This window comes from Phoca vitulina, unplaced genomic scaffold, assembly GCF_004348235.1.
Source record: "Phoca vitulina isolate PV1807 unplaced genomic scaffold, GSC_HSeal_1.0 scaffold16, whole genome shotgun sequence".
Lineage (NCBI taxonomy): Eukaryota > Metazoa > Chordata > Mammalia > Carnivora > Phocidae > Phoca > Phoca vitulina.
Genome location: NW_022589719.1, coordinates 3589830 through 3612256, shown reverse-complemented (window position 1 = coordinate 3612256; position 22427 = coordinate 3589830). Strand labels below are relative to the sequence as shown.

The window sequence follows — 22427 nt, the reverse complement described above, 5'->3', positions numbered from 1 at the left end:
AACAGTGAACAACTAAGCGTTTTAACTGATGTTAAAATAAAAAAAAACTCAAAGGGAAATTTTATTGTGTGAAACTTAAAATATATGGAATTTAATATATAAAAAATATATTATTTAACCCTGGATCAATCACTTGCTAGCTAGATTACCTTGGGAAAGTTATTAAATCTCTATTACTTATAGTTTCCTCATCAGTAGGATGTATAAATTAACAATCACACTGATTTTTCTCACAGAGTAGTAATGAAAATAAAATGAGATGACGTATAGGTGAATGTACTTTACAAATCATACAGAAGTAAGATATACTCAACCACCATGAAGTACCAGGATAAAAAGTTAGGAACAAATGTTATTTTAAAATGGTATCCATTTCTAGGGAACTTGCTTTCAAAAGCATCAATCTCTATACCAAAAATGTTCAGGTTGCACTTCATCATAAGTCTAATTTAGACCCTTTAATAAGAATATAAAAAGATACAAAAGACAATTTCACCTCCCTACTCCACCATAGCATGTGTAGGAAATCCTTTCATACATAATCAGATTAAGGGCCTTAATCTTAACTGCATAAAAGCAAATTGGAATTGGAAATATGGAAATATACAATTACGGTAACTTGAAAATGTTCCTTAGTATCTTCATTTCCAGAATAAACTTTGGCTTCTGGAAGACTTTACAAATCTGGTCAATATATTGAAAAGAAAATCAATGACTATGTTGAACAATGTGAAAACCATTCTGGCTGGTTTTTCTGATTTTTTTTATAAGACTCTTTGTTTCCTGGGTACTCTTCTGACACTCCAACAGGGGTTAACTATTCAATTCCATTTGTCAGAGCACACCCACAAAGGCCTAAGCAAATTAGGAGCCGCACATGAAGTGTGGGTCACTTTAGCAGTGGATGCTGAAAAGTTGAGCAGCAATACTCACAACATCACTTGCCTAAAGACTAGATGATCTGAAGGAGAATGAGTAATGTACAGTTAAAACCATGGGCCCTGAAATCAGATATGTTGAATTCAAAGAAAGTTTGACTGTTAGAGCTTTGTGATGTTTGGCAAGTAATTAACTCACTAATGCTTGGTTTCCTTACTGTTCAAGCAGAGATAACAGTAGTGCCTATCTCAAACAGTTATGAGGGCTAAATAAAAGAATCCAAGGAAAGTACTTAGAAAACCAACTGACACACAGAAAACATTCAGCGAGTGGTAAATAGTATATGTAAGGAAATACAGACCCAAAAAAAGGTGTTTTTTTTTTTCCACAAAATCCTTGACTTGAAAAATCAGCTTGAGAACTTTTTAACAATCAAAATGCCAAGTCACTGAACAAATTCAACTCAATAGTGCGCCTTTTCATTACATATACATACATGTATGTGTATATACACATATACACACACATATTACTATATAAGACATACACACATGCAAATTTATCTTAATGGCAGGAAGGCTATAGTGATACAGAAATTGGAAATGTAGATCATAGGATCTGAGCTTTTCTTCAATGAAACCATTTAATTTTCCAATCCTTCTGTAAGTTTAAATAATTTTGATTTGTGGCCAGTGGAAAAAAATTGTCCATTTGTTTAGATGCAGTACGATGGCAAAAGAAAGTCATTCAAGGTGAAAGAGAGTAACACATGTATTGTACAACTTAAAGGCATGGTAAATCTATGGTAAATCTCATTGGAGATGAATAAAAATGCTTATCATGTTGGGGCGCCTGGGTGGCTCAGTCGTTAAGCGTCTGCCTTCAGCTCAGGTCACGATCCCAGGGTCCTGGGATCGAGTTCCGCATTGGGCTAACTGCTCGGCGGGGAGCCTGCTTCTCCCTCTCCCACTCCCCCTGCTTCTGTTCCCACTCTCGCTGTGTCTCTCTCTGTCAAATAAATAAATAAAGTCTTTAAAAAAAATGCTTATCATGTCAGCTAAAAAGTACACACAATTTTTAAAAACCTTCTCAATGCTAAGTGGCCAATAGTGACAAATTCTCAGGGGAAAGGGGCCTTTGGTTTTGAGTTCTCATTTATTTATTGTTCTTCACACTTGATATACCTTTCAACATTTCAATGAAAGGAGCAGTGAATTCTCCAATAAGAATATAGAGAACTGTCCCAATATATTAGCTAATCTTTCCATTCTTGTAAGAGATATCAAATTGCATTTTTTTTTCTTGCTTTCAAAGTGGTGTCATCTTGAACAAAGTCAAGTTTGAATTTCTCCATGCTTAAAGGTTTTCAAACTCAAGTGATAAATCTCAGAAAGACAGTACTCCATCAGCTAATTTTTTTACAGCAAAGGTTAATCACTATTTATTTTGCATTCATCCAAGATCTATGCTTTTCTCAGGAAAAAGAGGTGAAGAGGACTTATTAACATTTGCAAAGTCCTTTGAGAGATGTGTTACCAAAGTGTATCCAAATTATGAAGTGTATACCAAATTATATCCGTGTTATTAGCCCAGCCTCATTGAACATGAATAAATTACAGACAAATGGAAGTGTCTTTAATGGAGCAAAATACTACAAAAAAAAGAATTTAAAATCTGAAATTAAAGTGTTTGAATACATTTTAAATACCGTTGCTTGCTTTCCTGAATTAGTGTTCAGTTTTGAGGCAGTTGGGCAAAGAAAGGGACCCAATTTGGAAATATTCATGTTCTAATAACAGCCAGGCTTCTCTCACCATAGATTAGAGCACTATAAATGCTGCCTAACATTTTACATATATCAGAGGCAAACGCAGCCAGATTTTTTTCATTGAAAAGAATATAAGCCATGAGATAGTTTTGAAATCATAATCACTGCTTGCATAAATTACTAAATTAGATAAAAGGTTTATATTCATGTTACTCAAAAAAATGAATTTTCAACATCCAGCTGCTGAGTAATGGCTGTTTGTGCAATGTTTCCACTAAGATAAATGAAAGTTTTATTTTCCCTGCTACTTGTTTAAAACTCCTTTGCATTTTTACCCAACAGGCCATTTTTCATTACCGGGAAAGGTATGCAATTTGAACCCAGCTACGTTTTACTCACAGTAAATCAATATGTGTCATAAGAACACTAAAGAAAGTAATATCACTCGCTATCATTGGACCTTCCCTTAGAGCCAGTCCCAGAAGACACCGCCAGGTTGGGTTGCTATGGCAACCGAGCTTGTGTGCCTCTCTTGCCTGGTTTGTTACAGTGAATTGATCTTTACCACACAGGTATAAACCTGAAGAATTTATATGGTAAATAAGAAATTACAAAGAATCAATAACAAGGTGTTTGACATTTCCATTGATCGGAGATGATCTAATTCAAAAGTAGTATTAAGAAGGTGACTCCATAAGATTTCAAATTCCTTTGCTGACTTCCAACTAAATTATTCATTGTCTTTTCTTTAGGCTCCTCAAGTAGTCACATTTCTCAAAATGTGGGGGGAAAATACCTTGAACCATTAGAGTGTTAGCATGGAACCTCATATGAAGGTTTTACCCAACTGTGAAGGTCTGCTATAAAAATGTCTTGAAATAATATTAATCCACTTTAAAAATAATCTACAATTAGCAAGAAGATTCCACAAGACTCTACTGGTAACCTAGAAGAATTAAATTCTGACTTCTATGAAAAAGATATCAGGACAGATAATATATTTTATAGAGAATTCTGCTTAGTTTCACCTATTAAACAACATAGGCCATATAAAGTATTTTGAACAGCATCTGGCATACAAGTAAACATCTAATCCTAATAAATATTGTTATAATTTTTATCACTATCATAATACAGTCAGGCAAACACATTATATGCCTTTCTTTATAGCAGGCACTATTGATTATGCAATTGTAATGACCTCTGAATTTGGAGCATTTTTAAAGTAAAAATGATATAAGGAATACACTACTATGTAGCTGAGCCTTAAATATATTGTAAAAGGTGCAGGTCCTTTTTAGAGGACTAGCTTTGTGAATAAAATATTTGCATTTAATGGACATGCCCCAGGGAGGCAGCTTGGAGTGGAGTGTGTTATGTGTTTGGCAGTTGGGACTTCAATTTGTTCATCATACTACTTACTTGAGACCTTAAGCCCTCTAAGACTTTGTATTTCATCTGTAACAAAAAGATAAAAGCAATTTCAGAACCAGCTGTGGGGTGGAGAGAATCCGGTGAGACTGCATAGAAAGCCCCTGCTGAAATGCCTAGTACAAATGATACTTCTTACATTTTAGCTGTTTTTCCTTTAAGGATCTTCCAGTCATTTCCTTGAATCATAGTTTCCAAATGGAACTTGAAGGTAAAAATGACTATAAATTCAATAATTCTTAGCAGTACTTTAAGATAGACAGATTTTAACTCTGGCAAAAGGTAGAAAACTTTCAATATAATTCTATGTTACAAATTCTTTTTTTTCACTTGCTTCAATTGATAATGGTTTTCCCAAAGTATGTTTTCATGGCCTCCTAGCCCAGGATGATGCTCTGGGGGGAAAAAAAGCCAGGAGAGGGAACATTTCTATGGTCAGATACATTTAGAAAATGCTACATAGTACATCTCACTCTAGGACTTAGTAGGTCACATGAGCAATTCAACCCTCCAAGAAATCCCAGATAATCCCAGATACATAAATCAATATTGCTTTGTGGTCAAGAGCACTGACCAGAAGTTAGGCCTGTGAATGCCACTTTTGCCACTCATTAGCTTATCACTTTGGGAAGTTATTCAACCTCTGTGTTTCAGCTTCGTCATCTGTCAAATGGAAACAGCAACAGTCTCTACCACCCCAGGATGAGAGGTTAAAATGAGATCCATCAGGTGCTCAGAGGCTAATAGAGTCAGTTCAATAATAAGAGTGCTTAAAGACACCTGTTTAAACTCTTTAGCATGATAACTGTTATTTACAAATACTTTCTCTGAACACCTTTCCTTGGAACACACTTCGAACCATGCTAAAGTACAACGTTAGGGTAGTGACAAATTGTAATTAAGTAAAAGACTATTCAGCATATTAGTGCCCAAATCAAGTAGCACAGAAAGTCAGCTACCTCACAATGGATCCCACTGGCTTGCTATTTCTTGCCAGAATGTCCTACTACCAGGATATTAAAGCAACTATGTTAAGTGTAAAGATCCTGCCCCATGGATGTTCTACTCATTAGAACCATTTACATCTATTTCATGCATTAACAGAGTTCAGTTTGTTGCATTAGGCCATTTGCATGTCACTGAAAATTGAGTCAGAAAGGAAAGGGATATCAAAGGATTAAAGCTTTAATGAGTAGGAGAGAGAAAACTGAGTATATGGCTCACAGATGGGGTCTGCAAGAAGGGACATTATCCAGATGTTTGCATGTTTCCTTGTGCTAACCCAAAATAATTTGAGTCAGTTTTCAAAATGGAGAGATAAAATAGTAAAGAGAGATAAGAAAAGGTGAGGGCTTCATCCAAGGAAACACTATGCTGCAAGTTCGCCACAAAATGCAAAGTCCTCCCTCATCTAAATAACACCACGATTCCAATAAACCTCCTTACCCTTTTCCAGAACATGGGAAGCTTAGCCAATGACCAGAAAAAGGAACAATCAGCTAATTAATCTGACACCCTTTAGAAGTCTCTTTATTGCTTTTCAAATTTGCAATTGTATCAGGTTGCTGACTTTTCTTCTTTTAAAGAGTTCATATTTTTAATGTCATCATCAGGAATAAATGCAGAACAAAAAATTAGTTCATTCATAATTCTATGCCCTCAAAAATTAAAAAATGTTTAATAATTATTTTTGTTCCCTTCAAGCCTTAATCATAATTATATATAATGTTTACAGAGATATTTTATATGTAAATACAATTTAAAAGTCTAGTTTTTCTTTTTTCTTTCTTTTTTTTTTAAGATTTTATTTATTTTTCAACAGAGAGAGAGAGACAGCGAGAGAGGGAACACAAGCAGGGGGAGTGGGAGAGGGAGAAGCAGGCTTCCCGCGGAGCAGGGAGCCCGATGCAGGGCTCTATCCCAGGACCCTGAGATCATGACCTGAGCTGAAGGCAGACGCTTAACGACTGAGCCACCCAGGCGCCCAAAGTCTAGTTTTCTTCTAGTTAACATCATATCTTCAGTATTTCCTCACAATGATAGATAGAAGTCTTCAAAATGATCCTTTCTGGTATCTGAACAACCAGTATTTTGGCATGATCAGACATGCAAAGTATTTCTAATTGTGCTGTGGTACAACAAATCTCCTTCATATAGTTCTTCCCATCTTTTGGATTAGTGGTTTCAAATTTCAGCACGCAGCAGAATTACCCGGACAGCTTGTTAAAATACAGGTGGCTGGGCCCCAACTCAGGTGAGGCCCAGGAATTTGCAATTCCACCAAGTTCCCAGATGATGCGAATGCTGCTTATCTGGGAGATCTTTTTTTTTTTTTTTTTTAGTGTATTTTTTCTTTTGTTAAGTAAGCTCTACGCCCAATGTGGGGCTTGAACTCATGACCCCAAGATTAAGAGTCGCATGCTCTACCAACTGAGCCAGCCAGGTGCCCCTCAGGGAGATCACTTTAAATAATTATTTTTATTTAAATAGAATATTATCATCGAGTTGGGATTGACAAATCAAATAGTACCTTTTTATGGCATCTAAGACATATTTCTGAAAACCTTTCCTACAAGCTTATACAAATTTATATTGCCACCAGACTTCTTTTTTTTTTTTTTTTTAGCCACCTGACTTCTTGATACTTGAAGCCTGGATAGAAACCAGCTAACTGAAAAATATGACAATGGAAAATTCATACTTTTCTCCTCAAAATCACAACTCGAGGCCTCAGATCCATCTATTTATATTTCAAGGATACAGACACCATGGCTAAAGGGTAAGATCCAAACATCTGTTACCACAGAAATCAACAAGAAGCTTTTATCATCATTGTCCAATTTCAAAAGTCACTGAAAACTAACTGAAATATTTATACCTTGGAGCAGGGTAAATGTGTATCTGCACTATGCAGATACAAATTAGCTGCACGTAGCTTGCTTGTCCAACAGACAGTTCAAAAACAATGTCAGTCATTGGAAGATGTAGGGCAAAAATCTGGCTTCAAAAAATTGTTTTTGATAAGTTAGAAACAAGAGCATTCTGACTTTGGCAGGGGATTATTAGCTGTTTGCCTAAAAGCCACAGTCAAAAATCTCAGAGGTTCTCCCTTGAATTAAAGGATTCTTCATATTTGGGTAGAGATTAATCCCTCACCCTTAAATGGAGACATATACGTATAAATAAACATGCTCACATAAGCATATAGATGCATGTATATAAGTAAGCATTAGATAGCCAGATATGCAAAGTAGCTATTCATACACTGGTTTCTAGAAACCCACAAATAAGACATATGCTTAGCAAAGATATCTTCTGCAGAAGATGTCTTCCCGGCTCTTTCTCTGTCATCTGCAAACATTCTTGTATTTTTCATTCTTATTTGTTGTTATTGTATCTCTTTGAGTGTAGAAAGAGACGTTGTGTTCAGATACATAATAATAATAAAACCATACATAAGTGATTGGGTGTTGTCAACAAACCTTGAAATCTAGTTGGCAATGAACTTATTAACTCTGGTTTATATTGAGAAGAGTAGATCAAGAGTAAAAATATGAGAATCTTTTAAGATTAAGATAATCTTGTATTTATGACTTTCTAAGGGATGGTTTTTTCTCAGTTAGTGTTTTAGTAATTGTGTTATCTTTAAGTAAGAGCTAAGTCAACAGTCCTAACAAGCCTCAAGTGACTCAAAATTGTTCTTTGCATGGACAGGTTCATTATGGCCATATGAAAACACTACTGCCCTCAGAATGAACAGAAAACTAAGGGATAAACACTAATATAATTAATATACCATGTATATTTCACTGTATGTATGTTTTATAGAATCATATGCATAAATGCATCTACTTATGTAGTAAATATGACCCCACCTTGCAGCCTCAAAAGAGATATGGCAAATTTTAAAATATGCCAATGTTAAAAATACAAACATAAGAAACACAAGACAGCAATGCAGAGACAGTCAGGCAATCACTCCCCTAGTGTGTTTGAGATTCTGACTATAAGCACATAGTACTTAATCCAGGTGTTCAGAGCAAACTAAAGTTAAAATATTAGCAGCAACAACCATATGATCACTTGAAAACCAATACCTCTAAGCATTTTTGAGTCATAACTCTCAGCTCCTTATAGTGAGTGAGTGCGGAATGACAATTAATTATAGTCCAAGCCACAAATCAAAAAGTACTAGCCAAAGTGTATACATATCAATAAGACTTTTTTTTAGCTTGTCCATTCAGTTTAGAAAAATAAATAGGGAGATAACATGTAACGAAAGGTGCATATGGTCTTCATGTGAAATTTCAGTTCCTAAACTCAGTAGAATGGGAGGTGAAGGCTTCTAGGGAAAACAGAGACAAGGAGAGTGGCCTTTTTAAAATCAGTTTACTCCATCAGGGTGGAAATGGACCCCTAGCAAGCTGAAGGATAAGAATTTCAATGAATACATATTAATGGATATTTTCCTTTTCTGACAAATAGTTTTAGTTTCCAATTTATGCAGTGATAGTTTGTTTTCAAAAGGATTTGAAAAAAATGGGCCACTTTTAAAGTAAAACCTGTTATATGCACCTAATGAACCGTTGAACACTACGTCAAAAACTAATTATGTACTATATGCTGGCTAATTGAACATAATAATAAAAATAAATAAAAATAAAAAATAAAGTAAAACCTGTTGTAAAAAAAAAAAAACAGTGTAAATTACCTGTGGACAGTGTAAAAAGAGAAGGAGATTAGTGTAGGTAATTGCAACACTGCTCTACAGCACGTGTTATAGCTGAGTGATTCCATAACTTGCTGGGCCAATCAGGAATGACCATATTCTCTTATTGCAGCCTCACTCGGAACATCAGAAGCATGAAACTGAATGTGTCCAATATGTGTATGCTGTGTTAACTGGTATTAAATTCAAATGCTATCACTCAGGACTTCGATGTAATTCTTTTCAGTAAAGCAAATCTCATTTCCTCCATAAACAATACAGGAAAAGGCTTTCACCAAAAGGAAACTATTTTCTGAATAGAAAAACAGAACATCAAAAAATACCTTAAATGTCCAATGTGATATAAATTTATCTTATTCATAAATATGGATATCAAATTCTCCAACCATTGACTAAATATGGAAGACCTGACACAAATAGACATATGTGATACATATTTTTGCTTAAAGATTTTACGCTACATTATAGGGAAAAGTATCTAATTTATTAATCATGTGTTTGCCAACACTTCTAAAATAAAAAGCAATAATTATGTAAATAAATGAAGCCCTAGGTTTTGATTCTAGGCTCTAGGGACTAACATTCTCAAGAAGTCTGAGTCTCAAGAAAGGCTATCCCGAGAAAGGTCAACCTAGTAAAATTTAAACACATCTGTAGAGATGCCAAATTATTATTTTTTAATGTACTAAAGCGAAAGAAGGCAGCATATGTTATTCTTGTAATAAAACCAAGAGAACAATAAGCAAATACTAGGGCAACTCTCTTAGTGAGGCCATTCTTCCAGATTTGTTCTCAAAACCCTAATCGTCATATATCATTATATTTTTCTCATTTTCATTACAAAGCAAAATAGCAATTACTACCTGGAAATTTTTAAAAAATCAATAAACATGGCCCTAAAGTTAGATTAAAAAACAAAACGATCAACATTATTTTTGAAGGCTAATTACGATCAAACTTTTCTTCAAATAACATGTTGTAGAGCCTCAAAAAAATTTGTCATATGAATAACTTTCAGTCAAAAGTTGACATTAAGAAAACTTTACACTGACAAAATTTATACTGGGTTATCACTGATTTTGAGTATTGTTACGAATTTTCATTGATGGTACTTGCTGTACACATTCCTTCTGCTCCACAAAACAAATAACAAGCAAGATATTTTAACTTATTCAAATGAGAGAATATAGTTCCTTTGAATCATAACCTCTGTTCTTTAAAAAATGACTAAAAAATATGGAAGAAAAATACTATTAATTTCTAGGAATATATGAGTGCTATATTTTCATCTTTCTTAATTTTGAAAAGAAGAATCTTGGTCTTAGGAAATGTCACAAACTTATTTTGAGATGAAATTATCTTGATTATTCACAAAAAAAGATCACAAGTGAAAAGCATGAAATGTTACTTTGAGCCGCTAATAACAACCTAAAACTGCTCATGGTATCTTGTCCAATTTTTCATTAGTAAAGTGGATATTACTGATCATAAATGATTGTAAAATGGACACAGACTACCAGAACATTCATTGGCACACATTCATGCTTCCTTATTCTAACCCAGAGAACGAAATAAGAAATGGCAGTCACTAGTTAACCATGCCATTGTAATGAGTTTGCATTCTCACTCTGGTTCATGACCAAAACTTCTTGAAAAAATCAGATTCAAGGCATTTGAAAAGTTACCAGGACCAATAGGACGATCATTTCCCAAACTTGGGATATGGAAGACCAGGGCAGAATACTCTTTCTTTTTCCCATGGGGTTTGGACCTGGGGGCAGGGGGCACGGTGTTTAGTTCCTTTGAAACTAAATGTATAAACAAAAAAAGGAATTTGACTTTTCTTTTTCTCATTGTATTCGATCTCTATGATCTGTTTGGTGTGTGTGTTTGTATATATGTAAAAAGAGAAAGCTAGTTCTATTTATTTAGCCCTCAGTAGTAATTATGTATAATATATTAACAATGTTCATACCTCCTATCTTCAAATCCAACTGTATGCAGCATAAGGAAAGTTCCTGCTTAGTTACAGCTCATATTTCCCCTGTAATTCCCAACTCAAGTCCTGAATAGTCTCAGAAAGGACAAGATATCAAGTGAAAAGTAAAACTTTACCCTAATGAAGAGGATCTTTTCTCCCACTCGGTATCTTCCTTGAGAGAGCCTCTCCACACAGAATTTGTTTGGGCATTTGCAAGGAGGATCTTCAGAAATTCGCTTCACCTAAAAAAGAAGAGCAGGCAAGTTCAATTTTCCTTAATCAGGTTCCATTTAGATTAATTTGTTCCATGAGTTCAAAGGCCCCTGGACCATTAATGCTTTTAAATTTGTTCTATATCAAACTATGGACATGAGGATAATGATGAGCAAATCAATTGGCAGTGTAGGAATAATGAGCTAGGTTCTCATTTGGGGAGAATTAAAAAGATTGTGTACATTGTGTTGCCAAGATAAACATATTGAAAGCTAGAATAGAATGTATGTTAACAGGGCAAAATTTCCTCATTATAATTTTAATGATATTAATTTTACCATTTTCAAAATAAGTGAGAGTTAAATTGTTATTTTTTAAAAAAACAAGCCTACTGTTTCATATTATTTTGAATTCTAAGATTTCCTTTAGGAAATCATCCCTACTTCACCCAGAGCCACCCAGCAATTCACTCCATGTCAATAATTCTCACCTACCAAAACCTACTTTTGTGGCAGTATCTTAAAATTTACATGTCATTTGGAATCCATGTCTGAATATCAGATTTCATCTCTATTTTATCTATCTCTGTACTCCTTAAAAAATACATAGTCTAAGTGATATGAACCACATTCTGGGGTAGGGTGGGGTCAGTGAATGTGGGCGGTTCTCAGAGTTCCTCTATGTGTATTTCTTTCTAAATGTATTTGTAAAAATGTTTTTAAAGTAAAAGTGTATGTACATATAAATATATATATATATAAATTATATTCAGTTTATACCATTGCTAATTTATACCATATCTTTTCACCACAATAAGGGCTTCCATGAAAAAGGAAGGACGGAAAGAAGGGAGAGAGGAAAGGAAGGGAGGGATGGAGAAAGGACTTTGGCCATCCAGCAGAAAATCAGACAGTCAGCATCATAAAAACACATTTTAAGAGACCCAGACTTGGCACATTTTAAGAGACCCATGCTTGGCACACCTTCACTGCCACATAGGAACTGGGCAAGGCAGTAAATTGGTGTTCAAGTAGTTCCTCTGCTAAGACAAGACAATCATGATTATGTATGGTAAGTGTTTCCATCTTGAAGTGTTCTTAGATGAAACACAGAAACTATTGGTATTAAATGAAAGAAAATACAAGAAACCTATTCTCAAGTGACCTGCCCTTCTCCGTTGCCTTCCTAGCTTTGAAAATGGACTGGCTTTTTAAAATCAAGGGCTTTTTTGTAGTTGTGTGAGAGGTGGAGGCAGAAATGGAAGAGACAAGGCCAGACTGTGGGTAGTGGAAATATATTGTTAAGTCAACAGTGACAGATGACATCTGTGCTTCTTATATTACCTTGGGATAAGTCAGTCTAGCAGGTGTTCTGTTTTTGGCCAGGAACTCAGCCAATTTTCTGCTGAAATAGGATTTCAAGAGGAGACTGATTACTCAGAATTATACTATCTCTCATCCCCAGACTGAGGAAGTTAATGGAGAAGAGGAAGAAAGTAAGAATGGTTTCTTAGAACTGTATTCAATTCATTGTGTGAGACTGCGCTTACCGTGAGTGAAGGCAAACAGAGAACTCAACACAACCCTGTTTTTTTAAATCACAGCTGATTCCCTCTATCAGGACATCTGGAGAATATATTAATCTGAATGGACTCCACATTCAGTGTGTGTCTCTGATGATATCTTGATTAAAAAAGGTGGCATGGATTATCCGCATAAAGGGTCACCTTTTTTTTTTTTTCAATTTTCCACAATTTCCCTAAGGAAATTTGAGGATACACCAAAAGTTTCAGACTGGTAGTTATTGTTGAAACAGTTCATGGAATATGATATCTTAGGTCAGCTTTTCTTTCTCTTTATTCTTTTCTCTTCTTTTCCCCTTCTTCTTCTTTTGCTCCCCCTCTTTATTCTCCTTCTTTTCCTTTCTTTTTTTTTTGATGAAATAAAAGAGTAAAAATAGCTAATATTATTAACAAAACACAGGGACTTTGCAAGCAATCTCTATCTTATACCCCTATTCTATAGCACACACTGCCGCTCAAGAATTTCAACTCCCCAATGGCTGTTTATGCCTCACACACAGCGAAGCAGTTGCCATAGGAACTCTTTCCTTTTTATATTTGACATGTGAAGCTCTGATTTAAACCATGGGTGAGGCCCAAGTTATTTTTCTCTTTGTTCCACTGTCCCTGAAACAAAACACACCAATGAAAAACTATCACTTAACCAGAATGTGAATATTTCAATGCAATTTCCCCAAACGTAGAGTGAAGGAGCCTGCAAGAGACTGCTGTGGCCAGATAAATCTGGAAAACTCCGGATTAAACAAGACCCTCTCAGAGAACTCATTATTGCCTTTGATATGCCAGCGTGCATTGCCAAACTCTAGACAGGGACTATGGTAAGCTATATTTCTCAAACTTTGGGTCAAAGGTGACCCAAACTAACATAACCACGGAATTCTTTTCCCCACGGGGCTTCTGGCGGTGTGTTTGATTAAACATTATTTGAGAAATGCTGGTTTAAAGTCTTTCAGAACAGAGTATTCTATCTGGCAATAGTACAGAAATATCCACTTGACACATTTCCTACATTCAATTAAAACCCCTTAGCTAAACAGATGGTTATGTTCCCAAACTCCACTTAGTAAAGCTTACAGGGGGTTTCAAGCTCTTCCGAAATGCCCTTCATGGTTTGCAGGTGAGAGAACAGAACTTGGAGTAGAAAGAACAACCACAGAGCAACAGTCATGCCATTTTATTTATTTATTTATTTAATTTATTTATTAAAGATTTTATTTATTTGAAAGAGAGCAAGAGAGAGTGAGAGAGAGCATGAGCTGGGGGAGAGGCAGAGGGAGAGGGAGAAGCAGACTCCCTGCTGAGCAGGGAGCCCGATGCGGTGCTCGATCCCAGGACCCCGGGATCATGACCTGAGCCGAAGGCAGACGCTTAACTGACTGAGCCACCCAGGCGCCCCAACAGTCATGCCATTTTAAAGAGAGTACCTATCTCATTCTACTCCTCAACTGGAGTACCGGCAAGACTTTTCCAAAATCCCTTCCATACTTTTTGCACCACCTTCTCTCTCCTGTCCTTTCACTCCCCTACTCAAGGGAAGGGGGATGAGAGATGGCCACACATGGGACAAGCTGGTGAGGGATGGCCACATGTGGGAAAAGCTGGTGAAGAAAAGGACCCAGTTGCTTCTAGCTACTTCTCCCAGGTTGATGTAAATGGCTTCAAGTGGCAATCTCTCCACCATCTGCCAAGCTACAGCAAGGTTGAGGAGTACACGTATTTCCAGAGCACATGGCTTTTCTTGATAAACAGGTAAAGGCAGAAGCTTTTTTAAACTTTTATTACCTACATTGGTAATTTATCCAGTATGCATACCATTGGATAGATATAGATGAATAAAATCTGATACTGTCATCAAGACCAAGAACCACACCTAGAGAAGAATGGGCATTTATGCCCAAGAAGGCACATACCTCATTAAATATACACAAAACTTTGGGGCATCAAGAACTAATTTGTCAATTTTGCCTGGGATAATAGCTACTGACAAAAACTTTATACAGGAGGCTGTGCAATCTGAATTTTAAAAGATGAAAAAGCACTTATATGAATATTCAAAGGCTGAGTAAGCAGAAGGCTGATGAGGAAGGCAAGTGAGGAAAAACACAGGATATAAAATTACCTTAGAAATCTGGGATTAGCAGGCATGTTTACAATGGATACATCAGAATGCAAGAATAAGTCCACAGGGTAAAAAGTCCAGGAAAGACAAAATGGGCCAGAACATGGAGGGTTTATGTGGCATGTCAATGAGTTTGGGCGTTACCCTGGAATGTGAAAGGGAACCCTATATAATTTTAATCAAATCTGAGTTGCATTTTTTGCTGATCATTCTGGTAGCAATAATGTTAAGGGGGAGAATTTCAAGAAGAGAATGGTAAACAGTATCAAACACCAAAAAGTGGTCTCATAATTTGCAAACTAAAAAATTCATTTGAGAGGCGCCTGGGTGGCTCAGTCGGTGAAGTGTCTGACTCTTGATTTCAGGTCAGGTCATGATCTCAGGGTCTTGAGATCCAGCCCAGCCTCGGGATCCAGGTTCAGTTCCGACTCTGTTTGTCCCTCTCCCTCCCCTTCTCTTCCTCTTCCCCGCATGTGCTATCTCTCTCTCTCTCTCCAGCTAGAATAAATAAATAAAAATAAAATCTTTTAAAGAAATTCATTTGATTCAGTGATTCACTCATTGAAAGGCTAAGGGTGAAGTTGGCCAAAACTCTGCCTCTAATGCATCAGAGAAAGTGAACGGAGGTGACAGCTAAGAGGAAAAGAACAAAAATCAAGTACAGTAGCCCCAGAGAAACACATTTATAAGAAAGTCTAAAGGAACATCCTACTCTAAAGTAAGTTGAATCAGAAAAGTATAACCAGGAGAGAAGGAACATTATTCTCATCAATATATAAATAATATGTCATTGCCTATTGTTAATACAATATGTTGTTCAATTTCCTTACACAATAAAAATGAAATACTATGACAAGGAAGGGATGTGACCAATCCTAAAAACAGTCCTGTGATTTTAAAATCCTTTTAGACGGCATTGGATTAAAATGCCCTTCCTAGTCTTTAATTCCTGAGTGGATTGAACAAAAGAAACGAAATTAAACTGATATTGGCTAAAATACCTTGACAAGGTAAGTTTTAACTTGGCTGCCCTTAGAAATGGAAATTCTCAATCTGTCAAATTGTTGTACTTCTGCTTCTCTGAATCTGCAATATAGGCCATAGTGTCACATGGGGAAAAGCAAAAGATGAGGCAATCTGTCTTCCACATCCTATAGTGTCAGTCAGCCATTTTCCCAGCTCTTTGCAGCTCAGACCCTAGAGAAGGAAACTCTCAGCTATGGGCCAGCATTGCTTTTCAGTCCTGCCTATTCCATATAAGTGCATTATGGTTGGTGCTAGTTTCTGAGGACCTTTCCATGTAGGAGACATACTTCAGTCTATCATCCCTGAGGTAACTATTTTTTGAACAACTGCCCAAGTACTTTTGAGATTTGCACTCAGTCTGTGTGCTGGGAAGTGAATGCATGCACACAATCAAACACACTTCTTATAACCAAGAACTACTTTTAACAGACAGCAGAGGAGCTAGGGAGTTTTAATTCATCCAGGTTGCTCTTCCTCCCAGAATCTGTTTGCTGTGATTATGAGGGTCTATGAAAACATTCCCTAATCTGCCAAAGATAGTAATCTGCTAAGGAGAGAGGTGGGGACCCCAGACAGTTAGCAAAACTGAGTTGGAATCTAAGCTCCTCTCCCCTCAGCAGGTGATTCAATTCCTGCTTCAGTTTCTCCAACAAGAAAGGAGCCTTATGATAACGAGAGCCCTTGAAAAACAATGATAGATCCTGGCCCAGAGCAGGCAGGTAGCAAAGGGCAACTCTGTTCTCTGTGGTATGTTGGTGTTCTCTTCTCCTGCCTCTGGCTTCTTATCTGTGAAACAAAGAACCATGAACCAAAACCATCAAGGTTGAACTGTTTGCAAAGATAATTTTTAGGAAGTTAACTTATTATCCTAAAATTTTAGATACTACTCAGTAGAATTCAGTGACGCATTATTTTAAATGACTGGCTCAGGTTCGAATCTCAAAATGACTACTTCTACTGTTGTAGGACTACAAACTTTTTCATAGGATTTAAAAATGAATTTCAATGAAATTGAAATAGGTAAAGGTTAGATTGACAAGAGATTGTACAGAATGAGTTTTGAAATTCAAAAAAGACAAAGGGCTGGTAAGAAATTCAACCAATTTCACTTACTGCATCATCCAGTAAGTTTCCCGTACTCTTTTTTCCAGAAGATTTTGATGAAGGAGAAGGTGAAGGAGAAGGAGCAGAAAGTGTTTCTTCTTGTTCAATCTCTTTTTCCAATTTTATCAAACCAGGAGGTTCCACACCATACCTTTTAAAAGACACCAGATCAATACACACGCATAACTTATAATGACACACTTACCATATGTTACATTTGATCATAAATGCCATAGGACCAAATTGCTGACTTTTCAAAACTAACTTTCTCTGGCACTGAAATGGTAAGTTCTTAAATTGGCCTCCTTTTAAGCAGGAAAAAACACATATATCTGATTTTGATATAGATACATACATATACACTTATGTTTAGATATGTATATAGACACATGAATAGACACCTGACATATTAAGAATAAAAATACTCCATGTAATATATTGAGGCAATAACATGAATTATCATGTAAAATTTAGTCTTCAGCTTTTAGATTTACTAGCTTAGAGATTTGTAATTGAATTCCTATTTTTTTAAGATTGATTGATTGATTGATTGATTTGACAGAGAGAGACAGAGCGAGAGAGGGAACACAAGCAGGGGGAATGGGAGAGGGAGAAGCAGACTTCCCGCGGAGTAGGGAGCCTGATGCGGGGCTTGATTCCAGGACCCCCGGGATCATGACCTGAGCTGAAGGCAGACGCTTAATGACTGAGCCACCCAGGAGCCCCGAATTCCTATTTTGAACACAAGCTTGTTAAAGATGAAAATAGCAATCCCCAAAATGAACATCCTTAAACGATTTAACAGAGAAGAAATTCACTGTTAATTGTACACCTCCTCCGAGCCCAGAATGATGTAGTGTGGGGTTATACTGTGTCATAGGTTATACACTTAAAAACAATGTAATGAAAGCATGTATGGGGGTACAGTGAAAGAAAATGAATAAGAGTGAATAGAGAAATAGTTTAGAATAACAATGTTAAAAATTATGTGTTGTAAATTATCAATATTATAGAAGTTCAAAAAGAGAGATGTCATTGTTATTGAAATTCTTATCTCCCATAATCATATTTTTCTTAGGCTAAATTTTAAATTGGTTTGGTTTCTTAGACGCATATCAGTTTACCTAGGTGGAGAAGACCGAAGATAATTCCAGAATTTGAGAGTGTGAAGGACCTTTGGGATCATCTAGTTATACTCTTACATTTTTACAGAATAAAGAATAAAGATCCAGAAAGGGTACAGAATTAGCTAGGAGCAAGACAAAGATGCAAATCCAGATTTTCTCAGTGTAGGGCTGAAGCTCTTTTTCTCTGACCTTTTAATCAGGTGATTACATGTTAGAAAGGAGAGGAAAAAGTCATTTGGAAAGTTAAAAAATAGGTTATGGATAATCTACAAAGAAAATAATCTACACAGAGAGAATAAATATGTAAACAGTATGTCTACTACCTCAGAGTGAATAATATATTTAAAAGATCATTAAATGCAAAAGCTTAGATTATTGTCCTGTTCTAATGGCTTGTAATTTTAACTCACATCATCACACATGTGTTCAGGATACACTTCCAGAGGAAGCAATTTCTCCACTCTTGATGTTTTGTTCTTGTCGAGGGTGCTAAATTAGTTCAGTTGCTGGCCTCTCTCTTTCATTACTCATTCTTCTCCAACAAGATGAAGGGATTTATCAAATTGTAAAATCTAAGTATCAGTTGAGCATGCTTGACTCAGTTCACCCTTCTTCTAGGGAAGAAGCTACCCCCAGAAAGACCTCCATAGAAAACTCCACCCTATCCATCTTTGTTTGTAATTAGGTAGTTAATTGGCCTATTTCTGGAGGTCAGTTAAAGACACTAAGCATGTCTCCCAACTTGGATCTTTTTTTTTTATTTTTTATTTTTTTTAATTAACATATAATATATTGTTTGTTTCAGGGGTACAGGTCTGTGATTCATCAGTCTTACACAATCCACAGCGCTCACCATAGTACATACCCTCCCCAATGTCCATCACCCAGCCACCCCATCCCTCCCACCCCCCTCCACTCCAACAACCCTCAGTTTGTTTCCTGAGATTAAGAGTCTTTTATGGTTGGTCTCCCTCTCTGGTTTTGTCAACTTGGATCTTATCAGTAGATATTTGATGTTCCATCTGCAACTCTTTTATTTCATTTTCAATTTTTTTTTCAGAATTTAGAGGGTAAGGATGCACACTGTGTCAGAAGCTCTTTAAGAGCTGAAAACTTAGAATTTAGTACAAAACGGTTTAGGCTGTCATAACTCAACTGAACAACTGCTTTTTTGAGAACCGTCGCTAATGAACAGAATAATTTTTAGTTAAATAAATCATTAGCTAAAAGACCTAGGCACCATTCATATTTCTAATGTTTTATATATATTATCCAGTTAATGAGACATAATGGAAACATGCACTAGACTGCAAATCTGTATCAGTAGAGACCAGTGTCTAATTCATAGCACCCCAAGAGCTGGCATAGATCCTGGCACACAGTACGTACTTAAAGAGTTGCCATGTGAATGGAAAAAAAATACCGTAGTATCATATAACAATAATTTTTGGTTCCAAATATGAATTTGATTTCATTGTTCTGGATCTTTAGTTGCATGTCACTTTATTTTTTTAAGGTTTTATTTATTTATTTATTTATTTATTTATTTATTTATTTATTTATTTAGAGTGCACATGAACAGGGGGAAGAGCAGAGGGAGAGGGAGGGAGGGAGAATCTTAAGCAGACTCCCCGGATGAGTACAGAGCTGGTGGAGGGGCTTGATCTCACGACCCTAAGATCATGACGTGAGCTGAAACCAGGAGTCCGACACTTAACTGAGCCATCAAGGCACCCCAATTGCATATCACTTTAATAAAACATGTCAATATTAAGTGCACATAAATGCTTTACCAAAAGTTTTTCCAGAAGATTTTAAACCCTATCCAAAACTAAACCAAATACATTTTTTTTCTTTCTAGTACTTCATTAATTACACTGAAGTCAACCCAGCATCTCATTACTGTTGACAAGTACTAACAACACTCACATGGAGATTTGTGTATCATTCTTCCCTGAAGTAGACTTGAGCTCACTGTGCCATTAACCTACTTTTTAAATGTAGCAAATCACTTAACCTCTAGAAGTCTGTTTTCTATCAGGAAAGTAGAAATGAAAATGACCTGCCCCAGAGGTCTGATGTCATGGTGTGGGGAGGGAGGGAGGATGGTGGAACAGCGGCTGCTATTGAACATCTTCAATGTACCCAGCACAGTTGGGCATCCTGACATACATTATTTCTGAGCCTCCTTGAAAGTTCAATGTAAAATGGAAATTCTAACTCCTGTGTTTTGATGTTGTGGGCGCCTGGGTGGCTCAGATGGTTAAGCGTCTGCCTTCAGCTCAGGTCATGATCTCCAGGTCCTGGGATGGAGCCCCATGTTGGGTCCCTGCTCAGAGGGGAGTCTGCTTCTCTCTCTGCCTCTTCCCTGCTTGTGAGCTCACTCTCTCTCTCTCTCTGTCTCTCAAATGAATGAATACAATCTTAAAAAAAGTATCCATTACATGCTCAGTACAGTGGCTAACACGTGGCACAGCCTCTGAAATTGTGTTGATAATGGATGTATCAAAGGTTTTACCACTAGGAACCTGCAGCACAAAGATGCTTTTGCCCAAGCTTTTTGAAAAATATATTATACCACCAAATGAAATAATATAAGGGCCTGAAAATTAAGATGTAAGGTAGTATTATTACTACTGTTTATATTATTACTATTGTTTGTATCCTTTACAAAGGAACTTATTCTAGGCTTTCTTTATATCAGTTTTCCTAGAATTATGAAACAGCAGAAATATCTCAGTGCTGGATGTAGCAGAGCAAGTTAGAAACTCAGCTTTGCTCCTAACTCGCTGGATGAACTTCTTCAGTAGGCAACTCTTTTTAATCTGCCTAGACTTCTTTGAATACTTAGTCCATCAAGGTACAAAATTTTGTTATATTTAATGTTCTTAAGAGAATAACACAAACTGGGCAGTGAAGCTAGAGGAATTTAACACACTAGAATTCACGGCCAATTAAAAGTCAATCGTAAGTTAAAACATCATATTCAAATGTATAAATTAAGCCAGTTGGAAAATATGATTTCACTTGTAATTGTCGGTGGATTCAGGCCACCTTTCAGGAATAGGCTCCATAATTTTTTACTTTTCTTTTTTTCTTTCTCTCTTTCTCTCTCTTTTTTTTTTTACAAAGTAAAATAATAATATGTTACTAGAGGAACAACAGGTTTTGCCATGTCTGATACAAAGTAGACTAAGTTTGAATGAAGTTGGTAACAAAGTCATGCATGGAAAGCCTTGCCCTGGAGATTTTTCTTTATCTGGGAATGCTGAAAATTAGCTTTGCCACTGAACACAGGGAATCAACACTAAGCTCCAAATCTCTGCTTATATTGGCTTTTAAATACTTCAAGCTGCCTAGGGTAGAGTCAGCCAGCCCCAAAATGCACACTTAAATACGATTCATTGGCTTCCTGTCTGTCTGGAGATGTCAACAGGCTGTAAATCATGACATTCCCCTGGGCCTGGGGGCTCACACCTGCAAACCAACTTAGTCACCAAATAGGTCTTTTTTTCTACTCTCCAAAAGGTTGCTTTATTCTGGTTTCCATGATTAATTCTATACCACTTCATGTTTCTACTTTGTCTGTGAGGTTTTCACAAATCTATACTATTTTCTACTCCTTTCCAGCTATAAGATTTTTGAGTTTTGGGAGAGAGAGTTTGTTGTTTTCACACTGAATAAGGGTCAAACTAAAGATAGCAAGAAGGTTGAATCCACTAAAACCAAACCCTCACATCTGTATACCCCAGTGACAGGAGAGTAGAGTGAATAATGAAAGGGCAAGAAATTTGGTTTTGTCTCATTGAAAAAAAAAATGCAAAGTGCCAGGGAAAGTGTCTTCTGGTTAATGACTTTATGAAGAAGTTCTAGGAATGGCTTTTTCATTTTTCTGGCACATGACATGATTTTTGAGATTGGTCTAGATGACATAATTGAGCTTTCAAACTGAGCCCTGAACTAGAGAATTTATTCAAACTATTTAGTAGACTAGAGTTTTCAAACAAAAGACATCTGGGACCTATTTCAGTAGAGTTAGGGGGACACATTTTAGAAACTCCCCCTTCTTAAGGCAGATAAATTTATAGATAAACAGATGAGTTTATAGTTAACAGTTTATAGATTCTTGCAAGATAGTTTTGCCCTATTTTTATTCTGTTTTGAAGTAATTTGAAGAGAGATTTACATTTGGAAGGAAATTTCACCCACGTGAACACATGTGATATTCTTAGCAGTCAGAGTCAAGTGCTTTAAATAGGATGTGTTAATTAATAAACCTTGTATAAGAATATTTTTATTTTAAGCAACACTTCATTAGGCCATGGATTGAAATAGACTAACAAAAATGTTCACCAAGTATATTTCTTTCAAATGGTCATAAATTTTGTTCAAAATTAAGGAAGCACTCAAAAATAATAATATAAAAACCTCCACTAAGATATTAATTATTGATTATGGCCCCAAACCA

At 36.2% G+C, this 22427-nt stretch overlaps 1 protein-coding gene across 1 annotated transcript in view; it reads right to left on the bottom strand.

The window, feature by feature from the left end:
• Positions 1–22427, bottom strand: part of GAS2 (growth arrest specific 2) — a 118852-nt gene that overhangs the window by 39987 nt on the left and 56438 nt on the right. The window contains exons 5-6 of the mRNA XM_032414973.1: positions 16842–16983; positions 10923–11030 (exon numbers count right to left, since the gene is read on the bottom strand). Coding sequence (XP_032270864.1) covers positions 10923–11030; positions 16842–16983 — 250 coding nt within the window. The remainder of the gene's footprint in view (positions 1–10922; positions 11031–16841; positions 16984–22427) is intronic.